Source organism: Hippocampus comes, unplaced genomic scaffold (assembly GCF_001891065.2).
Source record: "Hippocampus comes isolate QL1 unplaced genomic scaffold, H_comes_QL1_v1.1 scaffold83, whole genome shotgun sequence".
NCBI lineage: Eukaryota > Metazoa > Chordata > Actinopteri > Syngnathiformes > Syngnathidae > Hippocampus > Hippocampus comes.
The window spans coordinates 1,401,615-1,419,491 of NW_017805281.1; the positions used below are offsets into that span (position 1 = coordinate 1,401,615).

At 44.5% G+C, this 17,877-nt stretch overlaps 1 protein-coding gene across 1 annotated transcript in view; it reads left to right on the forward strand.

Annotated features, from left to right (window-relative positions):
- Window positions 1-13: 13 nt before the first annotated feature.
- The window catches only part of glra1 (glycine receptor, alpha 1), a 45,652-nt gene continuing 27,788 nt past the window's right edge, over window positions 14-17,877 (forward strand). The window contains exons 1-3 of the mRNA XM_019871405.1: window positions 14-502; window positions 10,310-10,434; window positions 17,421-17,459. Of these exons, the coding sequence (XP_019726964.1) occupies window positions 447-502; window positions 10,310-10,434; window positions 17,421-17,459 (220 nt within the window). The 5' untranslated portion in view covers window positions 14-446. The remainder of the gene's footprint in view (window positions 503-10,309; window positions 10,435-17,420; window positions 17,460-17,877) is intronic.

Consider the following 17,877-nt stretch of genomic DNA (forward strand, 5'->3'; position numbering starts at 1 on the left):
CACCGTGGTGGGGGGGGGAAACATTCTCCCACTTGGATTAACACTTTGCGAGACCCCCCACCCCGCAAAGGAATATGGCTCATTTTCGCGCCAGCTGTGAGGATCTGTAAGCAGGTGGAATTCCTTTACCTCCTCCTCTTCCTCCCATCCCACTCTGGAGCCCCAACCCGGACGCCCCCTTACCACCTCACCTCCCCACCCCATACCTCCCTTTTCCCGGAGAGGACACAGGTGTGATCGCATGGCCGCTGAGGTCTGACGGACAATCCCCTCACTCCCCCACCCCGACTCCCCCCTGATTCCCAAGTCACCTTGGAGGTCCTCGACCCCACACCTGCGACCCCAACCCCCTCCTCTTCCTGAAGGGGAGATTCCGGCTGGCACAGTGCGCCCTCCCCCCCTTACTTGACCCCCTCCCCCCCAAATCAAAAACGAGACTCTCCAAAATGTGCCGGTTGACCGCGCTCAGCATCTACTTATGGGAGACGCTCGTCTTCTTCAGGTAAGGACGACCGGTGTGCTCGCTTCAATCCAAATTATTGCAAACGAGAATGTTTGTCCCTTTGTCGGGGGGAGGTGGGGGGGGGCAAGTGATTGGGCGCAGGAGTGCGGCCGAGAGCGTCCGCTCAAGCGAGGTGTGCGCAGGTGGTTGGCTTGGCCAGTGTGAGTCCTCGTCTGGGCACGATAATAACCATTTTGCATTTCATGGAAGCAGCAAAAGTGGTTGGCGGGTCTGCATCGCAGTGTCAAGGTTTGGTGTTCCAATCTCGTGTCACGTCGTTGAACACAAAAAAATTGGTTTGTCGATGGGATGGACTGGCGACCAGTATGTTGTTTGGCCGCTTGGTTGACTGATGACTTGTCCCCTTTCTGTCCATGTGCCTTGACATTGATTTACGACCAGTCCATCATTTGTCTACAAGTGCCCTGAGTTTGACTGGCGACCAGTCGTTTTTGCGGAGGAGGGGGGTGTCTCCTGACATTGTTTTGCCTGACATTGAATGGTGACCGGTCCAGGGTGTTCCTCATCTTGCCTTGTCTTGTCCTGAGTAGTCCGAATTCTGCTCCTATCTGCGGCTCGGTTTTGTCTTCGTCTTAGTGCAGTTCTTAGTCGTAGTCCTTTTTCCTGTCCTCGTTTGAGCACTGGTGTTCTTGTTGATCCTGGTTCTGGTTTGTGTCTTAGTCCCGGCCCTGGTCGCGTCTGTTTTTGAGGTCACATGCAGTCAGTCTTCTCCCGTTCTGAAACGCGTTTCTTCATGCTTGCCACTGTCATCGTCCCGTGCCATCATCCACTGCGCCAATGGACGCCGGAGGGCCACGGGAGTGACGTTTTGGTTTTGAAAACGGTAAAAGACAGGATGAAAAAAACATTCCGTTTTGTGTTGTGGGCGAAGGAAAGATGGGAAATTTAATTTTCAATCATTACACTGTTTTTGTAATTAATTTGATTTTATGCCTTGAAAAAAGAATCAACTGCCTCCTGCTTTTTATCACATTGAAAACAAAATGTGCTCCAGAGTAAAAAAAAAAAAAAAGTGAAAAATATCTCACCAAAAAAGGAAATGTGAAAAAGGATTTGAAAAAAAAAAATCTTAAAATTAACTCATTCACTACCAGCTCATTTAAAATGGATTTTTCTATACCTGTCAAAGGCAGTGGACAAAGTAAAAAAAAAAAAATCTTTTCAAAATTCATTTGATTTTATTGTTTTAAAAAAATCTAATTAAAAATATTTCTTTAAAATATTGAAAAGATTCCACCTCACACTAATCGAAAACACTGGGGAAAAAAGTTGAACGAGAGAATGAGAATGATAACAGGAAAAAAAATCACCCCCCGAAAAGATATGAACAAAATACAATTGCGGTTTTGACAGTTAACGGGATTTTATTGTTTAAAAAAAAAGGGAAATCGACAATGTGAGAACATTACTCCCTTAATTTGAAAAATAAATCAATATATTTGTCATGTTCACAAACTTTTTTAATATTGTTAAGAACTCCCCCCCACCCCAATCCCCCCAATTAAAAAGAAATGCAAGAAATGTCTCCCTAACATCTAAAATTGTCCTTCGTGTCATTGAAAGGGCTTCCTGGCTGATGTGCACTGCTTGCACTAACACGGATGTGAATCGAGAGGCGCCACAGTCAGACAAATTGCATTTGCTGGCGACATTTGCCCAATTTTCTGCCTCTTTTAGCGCCAAAACTCCTCTTGAAAAAGAGGCACATAAACGTTTTCTCTGTGTGTGTGTGTGTGTGTGTGTGTGTGTGTGTGTGTGTGTGTGTGTGTGTGTGTGTGTGTGTGTGTGTGTGTGTGTGTTGTTAAATATTGTCAGAGTTTTGTGGTACTTTGTTGTTTTTCAAAATTAAACATTTGCTTTTACTTTGAAAAAGAACAGTGAACGTTTTGACCTTTTTCCTAACATTTCACACTCCAAACCAGGAACTGAATCTTCACTTGTTTGAATTCGTGCAATTTCTGCACATTTGAAATCGTCCTGTTTTTGAAGAAAGGGATGGAAATCAAAACATGTTTTTTTTTAAATCCAATTCATCGATCAATCAATGATTCAAATTTTTGTTAGTTACAGCCCTATTCACGAGGGTCCCAAAAATGCACTGTTTGATTTGAAGGGGGCCACTAAATACCAAAACAGTGACAAACTTTCTCATGAGCTTGTTGCTGTCAAACCTTTAAATGTCAAACCTTTCGTGTACGGCAGCCGGGATGGAGGGGGTGTCATGTTTCGTGCTGAAGGGTCGCATTTTGTTTCTGAAAAGTTCCTGAGAGGTGCCGACAACCTTGACTGGGCGCCAACCAATGTCAGGCCACAAAAGAGACCAACACGTACAGGTCGCCAATCCATTTTCCCTTTGGCTTCTTCCTTGTATTCATGTGGCCACATTAATCAACACGTGATTGGTTGCCTGAGGGAGGGGAGGGGCCGGAGTGCTCTCGCCATGCTGAGTTGTTACACGGGGACCAATCACATTGTGTTGATTGTTATGCGCTCTTATTCAATCCCGTGATGGAATGTAAATGCGTGTTTTTATTGTATGCAAATGTTGTCAGGGGCCTGCCGGCTCCTTCCTACTTTATTGCGCCGCGCCAACATGATTAATACTGCCCGAATCCTCAACAGCACTCACGCACGTTCATCCGCAGCAAAATTGCTTCGCTCTATTGTTCATATCAGAATTTTTTTTTTTCTTTTTACCTCAAGCGATTCGAAACATTCCAACGTGAAAATATTCATAACATTCATGGTGATTCACTCAACACACAGATAGGCTAATAGGGTTAGCGACTTAGCCAGCCAACTCTACGGCCTCATTCACTGATGCCACCCACGTCACTCACTGGCCCTCAACTTTCAGTCAGGATTTGTACACCGTCTCTTCTTGTTCTACTTCTTGTTCTTTCCAGCTGGCAGCCTCTCGACAGTTTCATCGTATGGAATCTTGACGCACTGGCGCTACCTGACTCCCCACCGTCTCCGCCCCCCGTCTCCGACCCCCCCCCCGTCTGGGTGCCGCAGAGGACCTTGGCATTCGTAACGTGGCGTTTAGTTAATGAAGCGCTGTCAGGATATCGCCACCTCAGCTCCTCGGCTTTGAATGTCGTTTCATTGATACCATCGCGCATTGCACCAATGCACCCGCCTATTACTGAATATTGATCGGTCCGCGGATGGCGGACCTGATGAATGCTCCTTTAATGATTGATGTTCAACCACTGCGAAGAAAGGGTTTGGTGAAAAAAATAGTGCTTGTGATATCTGTTACGTTTGGAAAAAAAATTACACTTTTGATTTTCTGCCAAATGAAAAACAAAACTCTTTAGCAAAAGTGGACACACTTGAATTTGCGTTGGTGTTGTCACCCAAGATGATCTGACGGCCCACATCTGGCCCCTACATCTTGATTTTGACATTGGTGATGGATACAATTTGGCAGGTCCTTTAATGGTCGACGCAACTACAAAGTAGCTCGCCGCCCAAATGTATCTGGCACGCTGTTGTCGAACGCTTTCGTGTGTGTGTGTGTGGACCGCATCTGAACAAATTCTCCTGCTAGCTTGCGCCTGAAAGCGGTTTTGCCACTGAGCTACCTCCGGAGGCTGAAACATGTTGATCAGTGGCCGCCGATTGATTGGGGATCGATAGATGCTTTGGACGCAGACAGTTGCGCCCATCATTAGCGCGCTTGCTAGCTTGATCGGGACGCGGCGCCTGACCTTTTAGCATGGATCTGAGCGTTCGATAAAAAGCACGGCAGGATACCTGACGTCTATATGTACCTGTAGTTGGTTTTACAGGACGGTGAGATGAGCCGTGGTCTTGTCTTGAATTATTTTTCCCACACGGTGCGAGGAGATATTCGCGCTAACTTAATGTCAGTAAGGCCGAGACATTTCCGTAGGAATCCACCGAGCTATTTTTAAAGGTTCATTAGAAGAGACAGTCAGGCAGGTGAAGTACGTGGGAAGTATTCTGGATGACAAGCTGGTGTTCGAGGCCAACACAAATGAATGCTTAAACCGGCTGTTGTTTTATTTGAGAAAGATGAGGACTTTTTTTTTCCTGGTTCTTATTGACGAGCGATTTCTGTAAAGGCTTTGTTGGTGCGCTTTGAAATGAAATTTTTTTGTGACAAAATTTTGTTTGGTGTCAATGTTTCTGGGATTGTAAACATGATTCGGTTTGTTTTGAACCTGACAAAAATGACGAAGCTTTTTTACACAAAGCATTTTAGATTGTCCCTTTTCTGCATGTGTCAGTCACTGCCACCCGTAATTGTTTTTTTTTTTTTTTGGTTTCTGAAAGAATAATATGAAACTTGACATGGTTTGGAGTATCCCTATCTGATTTATGGCAATAGCTGGAGATGCCACACGGTATTTTTATATTGATAACCTGTAACTTGATCAACTGTCCACTGAAGTAACCGCTGTCCCTGAAAGGGTTCAACCTTTTTTTTTTTCAGCTAATCATATGCCATTGATCTGTTGCAGGATTATTTTCATACACACTGGTTGATCGAATGTTGGTCACGGAACTTTCTGTTTGACCAGTGGTGTGTTCCTTTCAGTTATTTCCCTCAGTAGTGAGGTTGCATTCCGTACGTCATGGAGGCAACTGTGTATTCATTTGCGTTTAATGCACTTGATAAAATGGTCTCGTTTTTTCAAACAGTGTGTTTTTTTTTTTTTAATTCTGCGTGTTTGGTTGTGCCGCATTGCTGTAAACCAAAGTGGCCCTTGGGCCCAGTAAAAAAAAGCTGCTTCTTCAGGATCGCACTCGGTTGTGCCTTTTTCTCATTGTGTAATGAGACGCCATTCCTGCGACCGACATCACATTATTGGACTTGCTTGCAAGGAATAAATGAATCATTTTACGACCAAAACATTGAATAAATGCGTGCGAATGGAGTGCTCTCTCCGGGTCAGGGATGGGATCTTATCCCAAGAGGAGGAGTTGAAGTATCTTGGGGTTCTTGTTGACGAGGGAGGGCAGGATGGAGCGGGAGATCGACAGGCGGATCAGAGCAGCGTCGGCTGTGATGCGGACTTTTTATCGGTCTGTCGTGGTGAAGAATGAGCTGACCCAAAGGGGCGAAAGCTTTCGATTTAACCGGTCGATCTATGTTCCCACCCTCACCTATGGTCACAAGCGGCCGAAATGAGTTTCCGCCCCAGGGTGTGTGGGCTGTCCCTTAGAGATAAGGTGAGACGCTCGGTCATGCGGGAGGGGATCAGAGTAGAGCCACTTCTCCTTCACGTCGAGAGGAGCCAGATGAAGTGGCTCAGGCATCAGATTAGAATGCCTTCTGGAGTCCTCCCTGGTGAGGAGGCGGGCCCAGTAGGAAGACCCGAGGACGACCCAGGACACGCTGGAGAGACTATGTCCCCCAGCTGGCCTGGGAACGCTTTGGGAAGAGCTGGAAGAAGTGGCTGGGGAAAGGAAGTCCGGGCTTCTCTGGTAAAAGTTGTTGCCGCCGCGACCCAACCCCGGATAAGCGTTAGAAAATGAATGGATTGATTAAAGTCAGCAAATCAGCTGTCAAGAGTTATTATCATGTGGTGTGATGTGTGTTACGAATGGTTAGCCGGTGCTGTGGGGTGTGTTTAAAGTGATTTTCCAGTGGTAAGGGTGATTATCCTTTGGTGTAGGGTTTTCAGAATGATTGCACACTGGTGTGGAGTGCTCTAAAAGGGATTATTCAGTGGTGAGAGTGATTATCATATGCTGTCTGGTGCGAGGAATGATTATTCAGTGGTATGGGGTGTGTGAAATGCGATTTTCCTGTGGTGTGGTCATGTGTGTTCAGAGCGTTTATCTAATGGTGTGCAGTGAGTTAGGAATCGTGGTGTGGGCTGTGTGAAATCTGATTTTCCTGTGGTGTGGTCATGTGTGTTCAAGAGCGTTTATCTAATGGTGTGCAGTGAGTTAGGAACGATTATCCAGTTGTAAGAGCGTGTTGGGAATGATTTATTGAGTGGTCTGTGTTGTTTTAAGAGTGATGTGGTGTTTAAGTGTGATTATTCATTTGGTGTGTTCAAAGTGATTATCTGGTGGTGTGAAGTGTGTTGAATGTGATTATCCAATGCGTTAATAGCTATCATCATGCGCTGGGCTGAGTGTTAAAAGTGATGGTTTTGTGGTGCCGTGTGTTAAGAGTGGTTTTTCTAGTGGTGTGTGGTGTGTTAAGCGTAATTATCCTTGGAAGAGATGTCGATTGAAATTGATTATCTTGTATTGAGAGCTGAGTTAAGAGTGATGATCATGTGGCGTGTGTGGTGTGTTAAGACTGTCTTTCGGTTTGTTGTTTGTTCAGACTAATTATCCAGTGGTGCGCTGTATGTCATTGGTGATTATTCAGTGGCGTGGTGTGTCGTAAATGTGATTATCCAGAGATTTTTTTAAAAGAGTGATTGTTCTGTGGTGTGCAGTATGTCAAGAGTGATTACCGAGTAGTAGTATGTGTAATTACCGACGGGTCGATTAAGAGTGATTCTCCCTTGGTATGCTGTGTGTTCACAATGATGATTATGTGTTGTGGTGTGGTGTGTAATTATCCTATGGTTTGCAGTATGGTCAGAGTGTGGTCGATCTTGTCGATCAAGACGTCTGTCAACATTTGCTTTTACTTTGGAAAATATTGATCAGCATTTTTGCGGGGAACGGCTGCTCCAGACCAAACTACTGCCCTACTGACAATTTGAAATAATTTTTGATTTTGTCCAGTGGAAGGGATGGAAATTCCAAAAAAACTTTTTTTATCCGGTCCCTCGATTGATTGACAAAAAATAATCATCGGATTAATCGGCGATTAAAAAGTTGCAGCCTTATTTCTGATACTGCGCTGCTCTGTCGGCAGTGGTGGCTCTGGTGTGCGCACGGTTGAGTGTCATGTGGGACCAGCGTGATGAGTAAGTGTCTCTTGAGGGCGGTGGTGGGTGGGGCGGGACGTGGGGGGGGAGGTGTTTGGGGAGGGAATCACGGGTGTTGTTTGGCGAGATGAGACCAATTAGGAGTTGAGGGGTCTTCAGAGGAACATAATGAGCAACACTTAGCGCTAATGATTGCAGGCCGGCCTTAGCGCAGGCCTCCCACTCGCCACCCGCCGCCTGCACATTACACACACGCGCGCGCTCGAACACACACACATACACGCCAAGTTTCTTCTTGGCGCCATTGATCCGGAATAATCACAACAAGCCTAACTTTGATCATGAGAGCGAGAGAACAGGAAGCGACGCCTGCGGCCTCGGCTTACGAGGCTTCGCTTCTCCGAAACGTCAGAGGCCGGCTTCCATTCCGGCTGGTGGTGTGTTTACCGTCCGTTTCATGATGTTGCACACAGCACCTCATCCCTCCAAAAAAATTAAAATAAAATAAAAACATCGTTTTTCCAAGCCCTTGAGGTGTTCTAGTTTTCCAACTAAATCTCTGAGTCGTTTTTTTCCGCCACAGTTGAGATTGCTGGATCCTCTCGTCAATCGGTTGAAGCTGTCGGACAGTTGAAGGATGTTTTGGGTCATAAATGCGCTTCGACGGGCCGTCCTAAAATTCGCTCTACACGTCGACACTTTTTTTTCCCCCCATTTCGTTTCAGGTGTCAGACGTGAGGCCATCAATCAGGGTTTGACAGCTCAGGCTTGGTCGTTTTTTTGACGCGTATCTTTCAGTTACTGTTGGCCACTTTTGCGTACGCTTCTAAAAAACATGGACTCAGCACTTCAGTCACCTTCAAAGTCCTTCGTAGCAAATCAATTCATGGAAAAGCAATTGATGACTGAAGTAAATGACCTTTTCTACTGCCTCAACTGCCCTTGTCACAAATAATGTACTATTTAAGTTGAATTATTAGGACAAGCGACACTGTGTGAAATGTCATGGTAATTCCGACGCGGCAAATTGGAGAACCCCCTTCAGAGTTTATCGGTGAATATGTTGAACTGAAACTTGCCCGCCACTTGGAGAAGCGCTCGCCGAGGTCGCAGACAAAATCCTCGAATCCAGAAGATTTATTGTGAAATTATTAGAAGTGCAACAAGTAATCACCAATTAATCGATTCTCAAATTCAATGATATTCACTTTGATCATCAATTGTTGAGAGACCTTGTTGAACTGCTTGTTGTTGGGAAGCAACGAGTGCGGTCGCGCGGTTCCCAGCAAGCTAAAGAAATCATTCCGGTGGTCTATTTCAAGCGAGCTCTGATGTAATCAGCGGCGCCGCCCGGTTAGGCCTTCGTGGGTCAGTCCTGACCTCGCTGGATGGGGCCGCGGCCAGCGCTCTTATTTAGCGGTCAGCCTCAGCCGGCATCCGTGACATCATCCGGCGCTTCCTTCCATCTCTGGAATGCTGGCGGCAAGCACAAGTGACAAGCAGCAAGCGCCCGAAAGTTCCCAATGGGAGACTTTAGGATCCAGTCATACATGTTGGAACTGCTGATCTGAGCTGGAGTGGGCGGGGTTACGCCCTGGACCATCACCACTCAATCACAAGGCCTATACTGAAGGCGCTAGAGCTTGTCGAGGACATGACCCAAATGCCTTTCTTGAAGCCGATGCCCATGTTTGGCAGGGGGGGAAAAAAATCCCATGACTGATTAATTCGCCGGTGCATTTCGAAAATCCATCATGAATAAAATATGCAAAAACACATTCAATTTTTGAAGGGTGAAGGAATTGAGAAGAGATTCAGATATTCATGGATTTTGTTGATTATTTTCAATTGTTTTCCCCCTTTTCCGCCCATTTTTCTTTGGACACCAAAATGTTTGTCTAGCGACAGCCCAATAGCTTCATGCTAACATGGATGGTGAAATGCCACAGACGGGCTAACAGAAATATTCTTTCTTCACCCTTTCAGGGACAACGGTTACTCCAGTGGGCAGCTTATCATGTTATAAGGTTGCAGGGTGCATGAAAGGGTTAATTACGCTCCAGGTCTTCCAGCTCAGTGATGCCACCCGGCATGTTGTGCCATAATGTGGTAGTGCACAGAAAGTGCGCAACGCAAAATTGGGACTGTAAAAAAATGTTTGATATGGTTGGGGCAGGCAGTAGCACAAACAATGAACCACATTATCACGCCGACGTTTCTTCTTGCTTCTTGTTCCAACAACTTTGACATTGAAGGTAAACGAGTCCAATGTTAATTAATTGCTAATGCTTGTTGTGTCCTGGGAGCCAATTAGCATCTTTTAATAATTGCTCTTAGCAAGCTCTTCTGGACACCCTCCCCAACACGCACGCACACACACACACACACACACACACACACACACACACACACACACACACACACACACACACGCACACACAGCGCGTGTGTGTTGACATATTATTGTGTGACGCATGCACATTTCTGTACCAGATTTTATTTCTTTACTCTGTCCACTTTTCTCAACCATTTCAAATGATTCAATTCACCAGTATATAACGATTAACAACCGATATAAAAACAAAGAGTGAGCAACACATGTAGATAGACAAAATCAGACTACTCACTGTTATATATTCTTTATCCTCTGCCAAAAAAAGTTGCTTTGTTCAGTCATATGTCTGTATTATACCGCCTCCGGGTGGCCAAGGCGCACATGAAAGGGAGCAGAACGATAGCCATTGACTTGAAGCAAAAAGTGTGACAAAAGTATTTTAATTCTGTTCAAACTTGTCAGAACAGTATTTTTTTAAATAAGGTCCAATTTTATGGAGCAACATGATTAAAAAACACAAATACGAAAAAATATTTCCATTCGAATGAATCCATTTGAATTGTCTGTTGTGTTCGACAGCCTGGCAGCATCCAAGGAAGCGGCAGCCCGAAAAGCCGCCTCGCCGATGCCGCCGTCCGAGTTCCTGGACAAGCTGATGGGAAAAGTGTCGGGCTACGACGCCAGGATCAGACCCAACTTTAAAGGTAGGAGCGGTCGCCCAAAAGAAACCTTTTGGTGACACCGCTGTTGGTTGTCACTGCGTTTGATGCGAGCTCCGGAAGACCAAAACCACTTTAGGGAAATTTTAACAAAAGTGGTCGCTGCCAAAGGTTTGTATATATGAGTATTGTGTTCGAAATCACTCCCGAATCGCTGGTCAGGGTTTTTTGTGGACGCTTTTGTAAACTGAAAAGTCAACTTGGTCAAGTCGCATAAAAAGGTAAATAAAACTGAACTGTTCTTCTTAAAAATGCATGAAAAATTCCAATGTAGCGATTCACTAGTCGGGAATGAATGATTGATGCCAAACACACTCATTCATCATCTCCAACCTTCTAATCACGACCCAGATTTTTTTCGTTGACATTCTAGGAACTATCTAGGTCCACAATAAAAACCCCTCCATCGAGTGAGTAGAGAATGAGTGAATGATTCCGAACACAGCCTCTGACTTGAGACTAATCCATTTGACTTTCGCAGGGGTGTCGTCATGCCGGACTCCCGCTAGCTCAGGCTGCACCCAAATTGTGTTCTTCCACCTTCACTCAAATTGCCAGATAACGTGGTTCTTCATGTTATTCCACCTTTAGTCAACTACGCCGATCTCGTTGCTCCACCTTAAGTCAAGTTCAAGGAAGTGTTATTCCACTTGAACCCTTTCAGGGACAGCGGTTACCACAGTGGACTGCTTATCGTGTTATCAGCTCACATAATGGTATTCCACATTACATCAAACTCCCAGATAATGTTCCACCTTTGGTTAATTCGCCAGATACTGTTTTTTCCACCTTAAATCAGGCTCCCGGACAATGTTGTTTTACTGCAAGTTTCCATCTAATATTATAAGTCATTTCCTAGATAATGTTGTTCCTCTTGAAGTGAAGCTCCCAGATCATGTAGTTCCACCTTAAATCATCACAACAGATATGAGACTTCCAAAGTTACATTTGTGGGGCTAAAAGGAGCCAGCAGGACTCCATAAGGAGCGCGGTTGGACGGGAAATCCCGATTGGAGAACGGCGACACCCCTGACTGACTAATGCTAATGCTAACACTCTGTTTAATCATTTCATGTGCTTGTTCTCAACTTTCAGTGTGGAACAAAGGTAAATGAATGTCAAAATGTCTGATCTTTAGAGATCCTCCCCACCTTGCCCCTCCCTCCTTTCTCCCGTCCTCTTATGCACCCGGCTCGCAGGATGTTTTTTTTTTCCCCGCCTCTGATGCTAGCTGGCTACATCGCTTGTAGCCACATGCTATCCTGACTGCTTGTTGTTGTTTTGTTTTGTTTTTTTTTACTCTGATGATGATGATGATGATGATGATGATAACGATGACAATCGAAGCGACCACCACTCCCTCCCCGATTGGACGCTCCCCTCTTGGAGACACATGTCACAGGTTTCTCACAAGCAAAACAATTAGTAACGATGGGTAGGAATCAATTACAGGTGAATAGGTTTGCCACCGAAGACGGTGAAAGCTCGTTTCGTTTTACTTTACTTACTTGCCAATATTTGGCAGTAATTTTTTCAAGATCATTTAATTTCATTTTTGGTCCCTTCATGTTACGATATGAATCTCAGGCAGAACATCGGACTGTTTTGCAATAGGGTTTAAGCTACTTTTCTTCAGACAATTCTTTTTTCCAGTGAAGATGAAAATGTCTTGGGCTCTCACTGAAGCATTCGAGATTTTTCTCTTTGCTGAACTGTTGTCTGAATAAAAGAAACCTTAAATCCATCTAAATAAGAAGACGAGATGAACGTCATAGTTGAACAAGACTTTGTCCTTTTTCGTGTTTGTTGAACTTTACAACAGAGAGAACTTTTCAAGTAATAACATATATACGTTAGTCAAAGTTACCCAGTGATGACTTCAAAATTCAAAAGGCTTTCTTCGATGTCAAAGCATGTCAGACTTGCATTTGAAATAGTCAAAGCAACATCATGCTAAGGAGCTTCTGTCGCACTGACACAACAAGCTAATCTGACATTGTTGTAATTGTTCATGAGAAGCACGTCATCGCAAGAAAGGTTTTTGTTTTTATTGGATTGAATGGAGTTAGACCTCCATCTAGTGGACAATGGCAGAAGGACATCATTCAGCGCCATTCCAATGCTAAACAGCATTTACTGTTTTAAATAAGAATATATTGGATGTTTGTATCTGCAACACTCCAGCCGATTTTGATCATTTTGGTAAGCGCTAATATCAGCCGACAAAACTGGCTGACCACTAAATCAGTTGGGCACCTACAGCTAGTTTTGCTAAAACCATCTATCCATGTTGCTATTTTGCTGAAATAATTGTTTTAACAAGCAATTTCATGCTAATTCTCCAAGCCGCGAGGGACAAAACAACAAAACATTTGGTACTGACGCAAACTTCCTTAGCATTAGCTAGCTAGTGGATGCTTTGGATAGATGTGCTTGTTTCCATTATTGAATGCATCGTAGCGAACATGCTGTGCTGCCGAACTGCGCCAACTTTCAGCAATTCTGCATTGCCACCTCATTAATGAGTGTATGAATGAAAGTGTTTGATGTTTGCGACGCGTCTGAGGAGGAGCAGGATCTGATCTTCGTCTCAGAGATCGTTTAAAAGATAATTGTGACGAGCTGACCTGGATGTCTGCGCTCTGTCACGGCTGTCGTGTCGTCAGCAGAGCGTGACAACTCACACTTGCTCCTTCATCATGCACTTTATTGTGTGTGTGTGTGTGTGTGTGTGTGTGTGTGTGTGCGCCACTTAAAAAAGCCAAACTAGTGCAGCACGGCTCAAACTCTGACACGCAATCTTATGCTGACGACAACAGCCTGCACACACACATGCACACAAACCACACAGAAAGATTTTTCTCTTGAACCAATTTCCTGATTTCCTGAATAGTAACATTTGCCAGTTGTAGAATCCCTGCATTGGCTCCATGTCTGTTTCAGAATTGATTTTTTGTTTTTGTTTTTTTTTTGTTATTTTATTTCAATACCATTCATGGTCTCGGCGCCTCATATCTCACTCATCTTCTTGTATTATATCAACCCTTGCGGAAGCTCAGGTCCTCTGGTAACTGGCCTTTTCGTAAGACCGAAGCCTTGGCGGTGGAACAGCATGTCAGGGCTGCCGAGAGGGTTATGTTTTAGTTGTTCGTTGATCTTATAACTCATTATGACTTTATCTGTTGGAACATGTAATTTCTTTCACACTTTATATTTGATGTTATTTGCTGTTTCATGTGCTTTTATACCGATGTGTTTATTCTTAGCGCTTCTATACCAATAAATTAGGTCTTATGCAGCAGTTAGAATGTTCACAATCCTTCAGTCATCCCCTACTACCTAAGCGATACGAAGGGATTTTTAGTCGACATTTTGGTAACTATCGAGGTACAGAAGTAGAATTATCCAGTCCAAACAGATCATAATAATAATAATAATAATAATACATTTCATTTATAAGCGCCTTTCAAAACACTCAAGGACACTTTACAATCAAAACAAGATGACATTTTGACAGACTCTCATCTTGGACGAATCTTGTCACATTGCTGATGCTATAATTTACAAGAGTGTTGTGAAAACATGCTATACCTGAGCTAAAACATGCCATACCAGTACGCTAGCTAATTTTTTTTTCTAAATAATGCAATTATGTTCGATGACGCTACACATTAGCGACTTCTGCTAAAACATGCTATGTGAGGAACTTATCCTTAAAATGCCTTTTTTGAGTTTCTTTGGCTAACACCAGGTGTTAACAAGCAGCAGTGGCGCCAAGGAGTTATCGAATCAAAGACTCAGCTAACACGCTAACTAAACGAGTTGTGCCTGAATGTGTCCAGGTGGGCTGTGCTTTATGATCTGTCAGCAATGACGTTGATTTGCTGCGATCAGCACTTGCTTAATGGCCGCTTAATGCCACGAATGGACAGGCAGTAATGAGCTCGGGGCTGGAGGAGGCGTTGTGAGTCGGGTAGGAGGGGTGACTGCGGGGAGTAAGCTAGCGTGCGAGTGTCGTGCTGACCAAGAACAAGTTCAGATGCTTTTAGCTTAGCACACGCTCTGGGTGTCACGTGGAAACTCCCAAATGTCAGTTTGGGACATGGCGGAAGACGGCAAGAACAGGGAGACGGGAAAGTGCAGAGGGGACTCAGCCGTTGGCCGATCCTTCGCATACAGGTTCTTTTTTTTCTCTCTCTCTAAAAGGTGGAACAAATTCCCAACACCACTACATCTTTTTTTCATTTTATCACAACACTATACGAATCGATTCGGGCCTCTGTAACCTTTAGATGTCGTTAGAGCGCTCGAGACAAATACAGACACAAGTATTTGTTGCGGCAATATGCAAATGAGAAGTGGACTGTCACGCCCTCATATAAAACGTTGACAAAGAGACAAAGGACCAGTATGGTCTGTTGTGGCCGTAAATTTGGTAGATGCGGGGAGGCAGACTAGTCCTCAGTCAGACCTCTTTGTGGCGCCAACCACATCCCTCACGTTGGTGTAATTAAAAAGCAATAATCAAGGTATGAATCGTAGTATGGAGTGAATTCCTCTTCGGAAGACAGGAGGACGGGAGGAACTGGAAGACAAGCAAAGGGGAAGAGCGCAGATGGTATAGACAGGAAGGCAGGAGGAATGCAAAGAAGATAAGATGATGGGAAGAATGGGAACAAGTTGAAGGCGGGAATATAAGAAAAAACTAAGAACGGGAAGGGAGGAAGAATGGAAGAGCAGGAAAAACAGGAAGAGACGAGGACGGGACCAACGAGAAGACATGAAGGACAGACTGACAGGACGAGGAGGACGGACAGTAAAAATAAGAACCTGAAGGAGGGAAGAAAATAAAAATCAAGTTGAAGAAGAAGACATGAAAATAGGAAGATGAGAAAAAAGGAAGGTGATAACTACAGCACGAGGAAATCGGGGATGGAAGAATGAGATAAGGAGGAAGACTAGAAGACGGAGCACGTCTTAATGAGCATTCTGCTAGCATTGTAGTGTCTGATATGCAGACGTGTAACAGTCGTTACGACACAATCTGAAGATAAAACGATTCGCTGTCATTCAAGAAGAAATTCTGTCAATTCGATTTGCTCAAGAAAAACAAAGAGGATGCGTTAGTACCCTCTTCATTTGAAAATAAGGCCAACGGAACATGTTAAATCCAGCTTTTTTTTTGTCAAATAGGTTAGTGTGAGTGTGGACTTTCTATCATTAAAAAATACACAAAAATAATTAAATGAAAAGTAAAAATGAATGGAAGAATGAATGTGTTTCTTCTGTGTGCATCCAGGAGCGTTTCAATGTGACTGTATCCGCGTGGCAGCTAATGTGATGCTAATACATTAGCGCCTGTGTGGAATCCCGTCACACCTGTAGCAAATGTCTCCTTATCAGCGTCAACGCTAACGCTAACTCTCGCCGCGATTATCCACGCCCAGCCGCTAATTACCCGCGCTCCGGTCTTAGCGGCGGGGTAACAGCAGGAATAGCAGAGATGCGCGTGTGTTGAATGTCAGCTAGCGTGATGCTGGGACAGCCCGGGGCTAAGCTCTGCCTCCGGCTCACTTTTAAGCCTCGACTTAAACCCGGGGTTTAGCGTGACACGAGCGCCAGGCCGTGCGCGGAAGTAAAAGTCGACGGAGTGCGAAATACGGAGAACAATTCACCCTGAGTCCATCTTTCATGACAACGAACCATGACAATGCGGTTTCAAGCAGTCCAAAAAAAAAAAAAAAAACATCTGTCCATACATCCATTTTTTATTAGCAAATTAATTGACAACTATTAGGCCTTGTTTCCCTTAAAATTGAACAAACACTGCAAATTTCAGCCTCCCCAGAGTAAATCACTGATTTCTGTCATCTTCCATAACATCATTTGCTTATCTTTGTTGCTTTTTTGTTCAAAATAAGACATTTGCAAAGATCTGCTTTCACTTTTTTGAAAGACGAAACAAGAGAAATCCCTTGTTTATCTCAGGGTGGACCTCAGCCAGTGAGAGGCTAGCTAACCGTTAGCCAGTTTGCATGTTGAGTAACGGCGTCAGTCATGGCAGATGGCAAGTCGTATGTGAATACGTGCTTGTGTTTAATTTGTGCCTTTTGTTCAAGCAAGTGGCTAAAAATGCATATTTTAATATTTAGGTCATTTTTAAGAAGTGTTTGACATTGTGGCCACATTGTAGCCAAACTGAACACTCAGGCCTACTACGCAACTGTATTTTAATGTCGATCATGATGGTGGTATTTGGAGGATTTGAAGTATTTCTTGAGGAGGTACTTGAGATCAACGTTGTTGCCATTTATGAACAAATCTGAAGAATGTGACGCAATATTTTGCTGGTGGGCTGCAGATTTGTGTACCGTGTGCTTTTGGTTGTCATGGCGACTTTGAAGCCGCAGTACGCCATCGCTTCCTGCGCGCGACGCCCGAGCGCTCTTGGCTAAAATGAAATGGAAGCCATTTTGACATGGAGTCTTGATACATTATGAGCCCCTCCCCCTTTGCATCATCACTCTCGATCAAGTAAGTCGTGCATTTCACGAGATGCGAGCGCATTTTGCTTGTTTGACTTCCACACCTTCCTCTTCCTCCTCTTTGTCATCTTCTCCATGGCCGGCCGCCGCACCCTGGCAATTTCTTCTTTTCGACTTGTGCATTTCCCCGCCCGCCCTTGCCCTGCCCTGCTGCTACTGCCTTCACAGTATGTTGCCCCGCCCACCCTTGCTGCCAACGTGCCCTTCGTCCCAACCGCACCCCCTGGTCCCCCTCCCTTGTTGGCAGCGTGCCATAGCGCCCCCCCCCCCCCCAAACCCCGATAGTTGTGTTGTTTTCCTCAAGCGGGACAAACAACCAGTAGTTGCTAAGCTCTTGTTAGTCTCCAGTAGAAAAAGAAAACAAGAAATCAACAAACGATTTGTGTTGTGTTTAATTGTCATCTTTTTTTTTTTTTTTATTATTAGACCCCAAAGGCTCCAAAAATGAAGCTACTCACAAGAAAGGTACTTTCGTCTTTCTTTTCTCCCCCACAAACACTTTTCAGTTTTTTTTTTCTTCGTCCTCATCTCCTTCCTCCATGGCGGCGATGCTGCGTGTGTGAGAAAACATTCCCAACGTTAATAATAATTGCAATCATGTGTGTTTTCCTTCCTTTAGTTGTGATTTTGATGCATGCGACCACAACCGCAGCGGCTTTATTTGCTGCAATATGTTGCATTATTCCAAAATAGATTGAATCCACTTTCTTCCTCAAAATGTTCTCCAAGTGAAGCATTGTGACGACTTTCCAGAAAATATTCGCAAAGCTTGACTTTTGCCGCATTCGCAGGGTTCGACATTAAGGGTGGCCCGACGGCCCTAGGCCAGGATGGCACCCGTGTCGGTCCAACCACGTACCTTACGGATACTGTCCTGAGATGG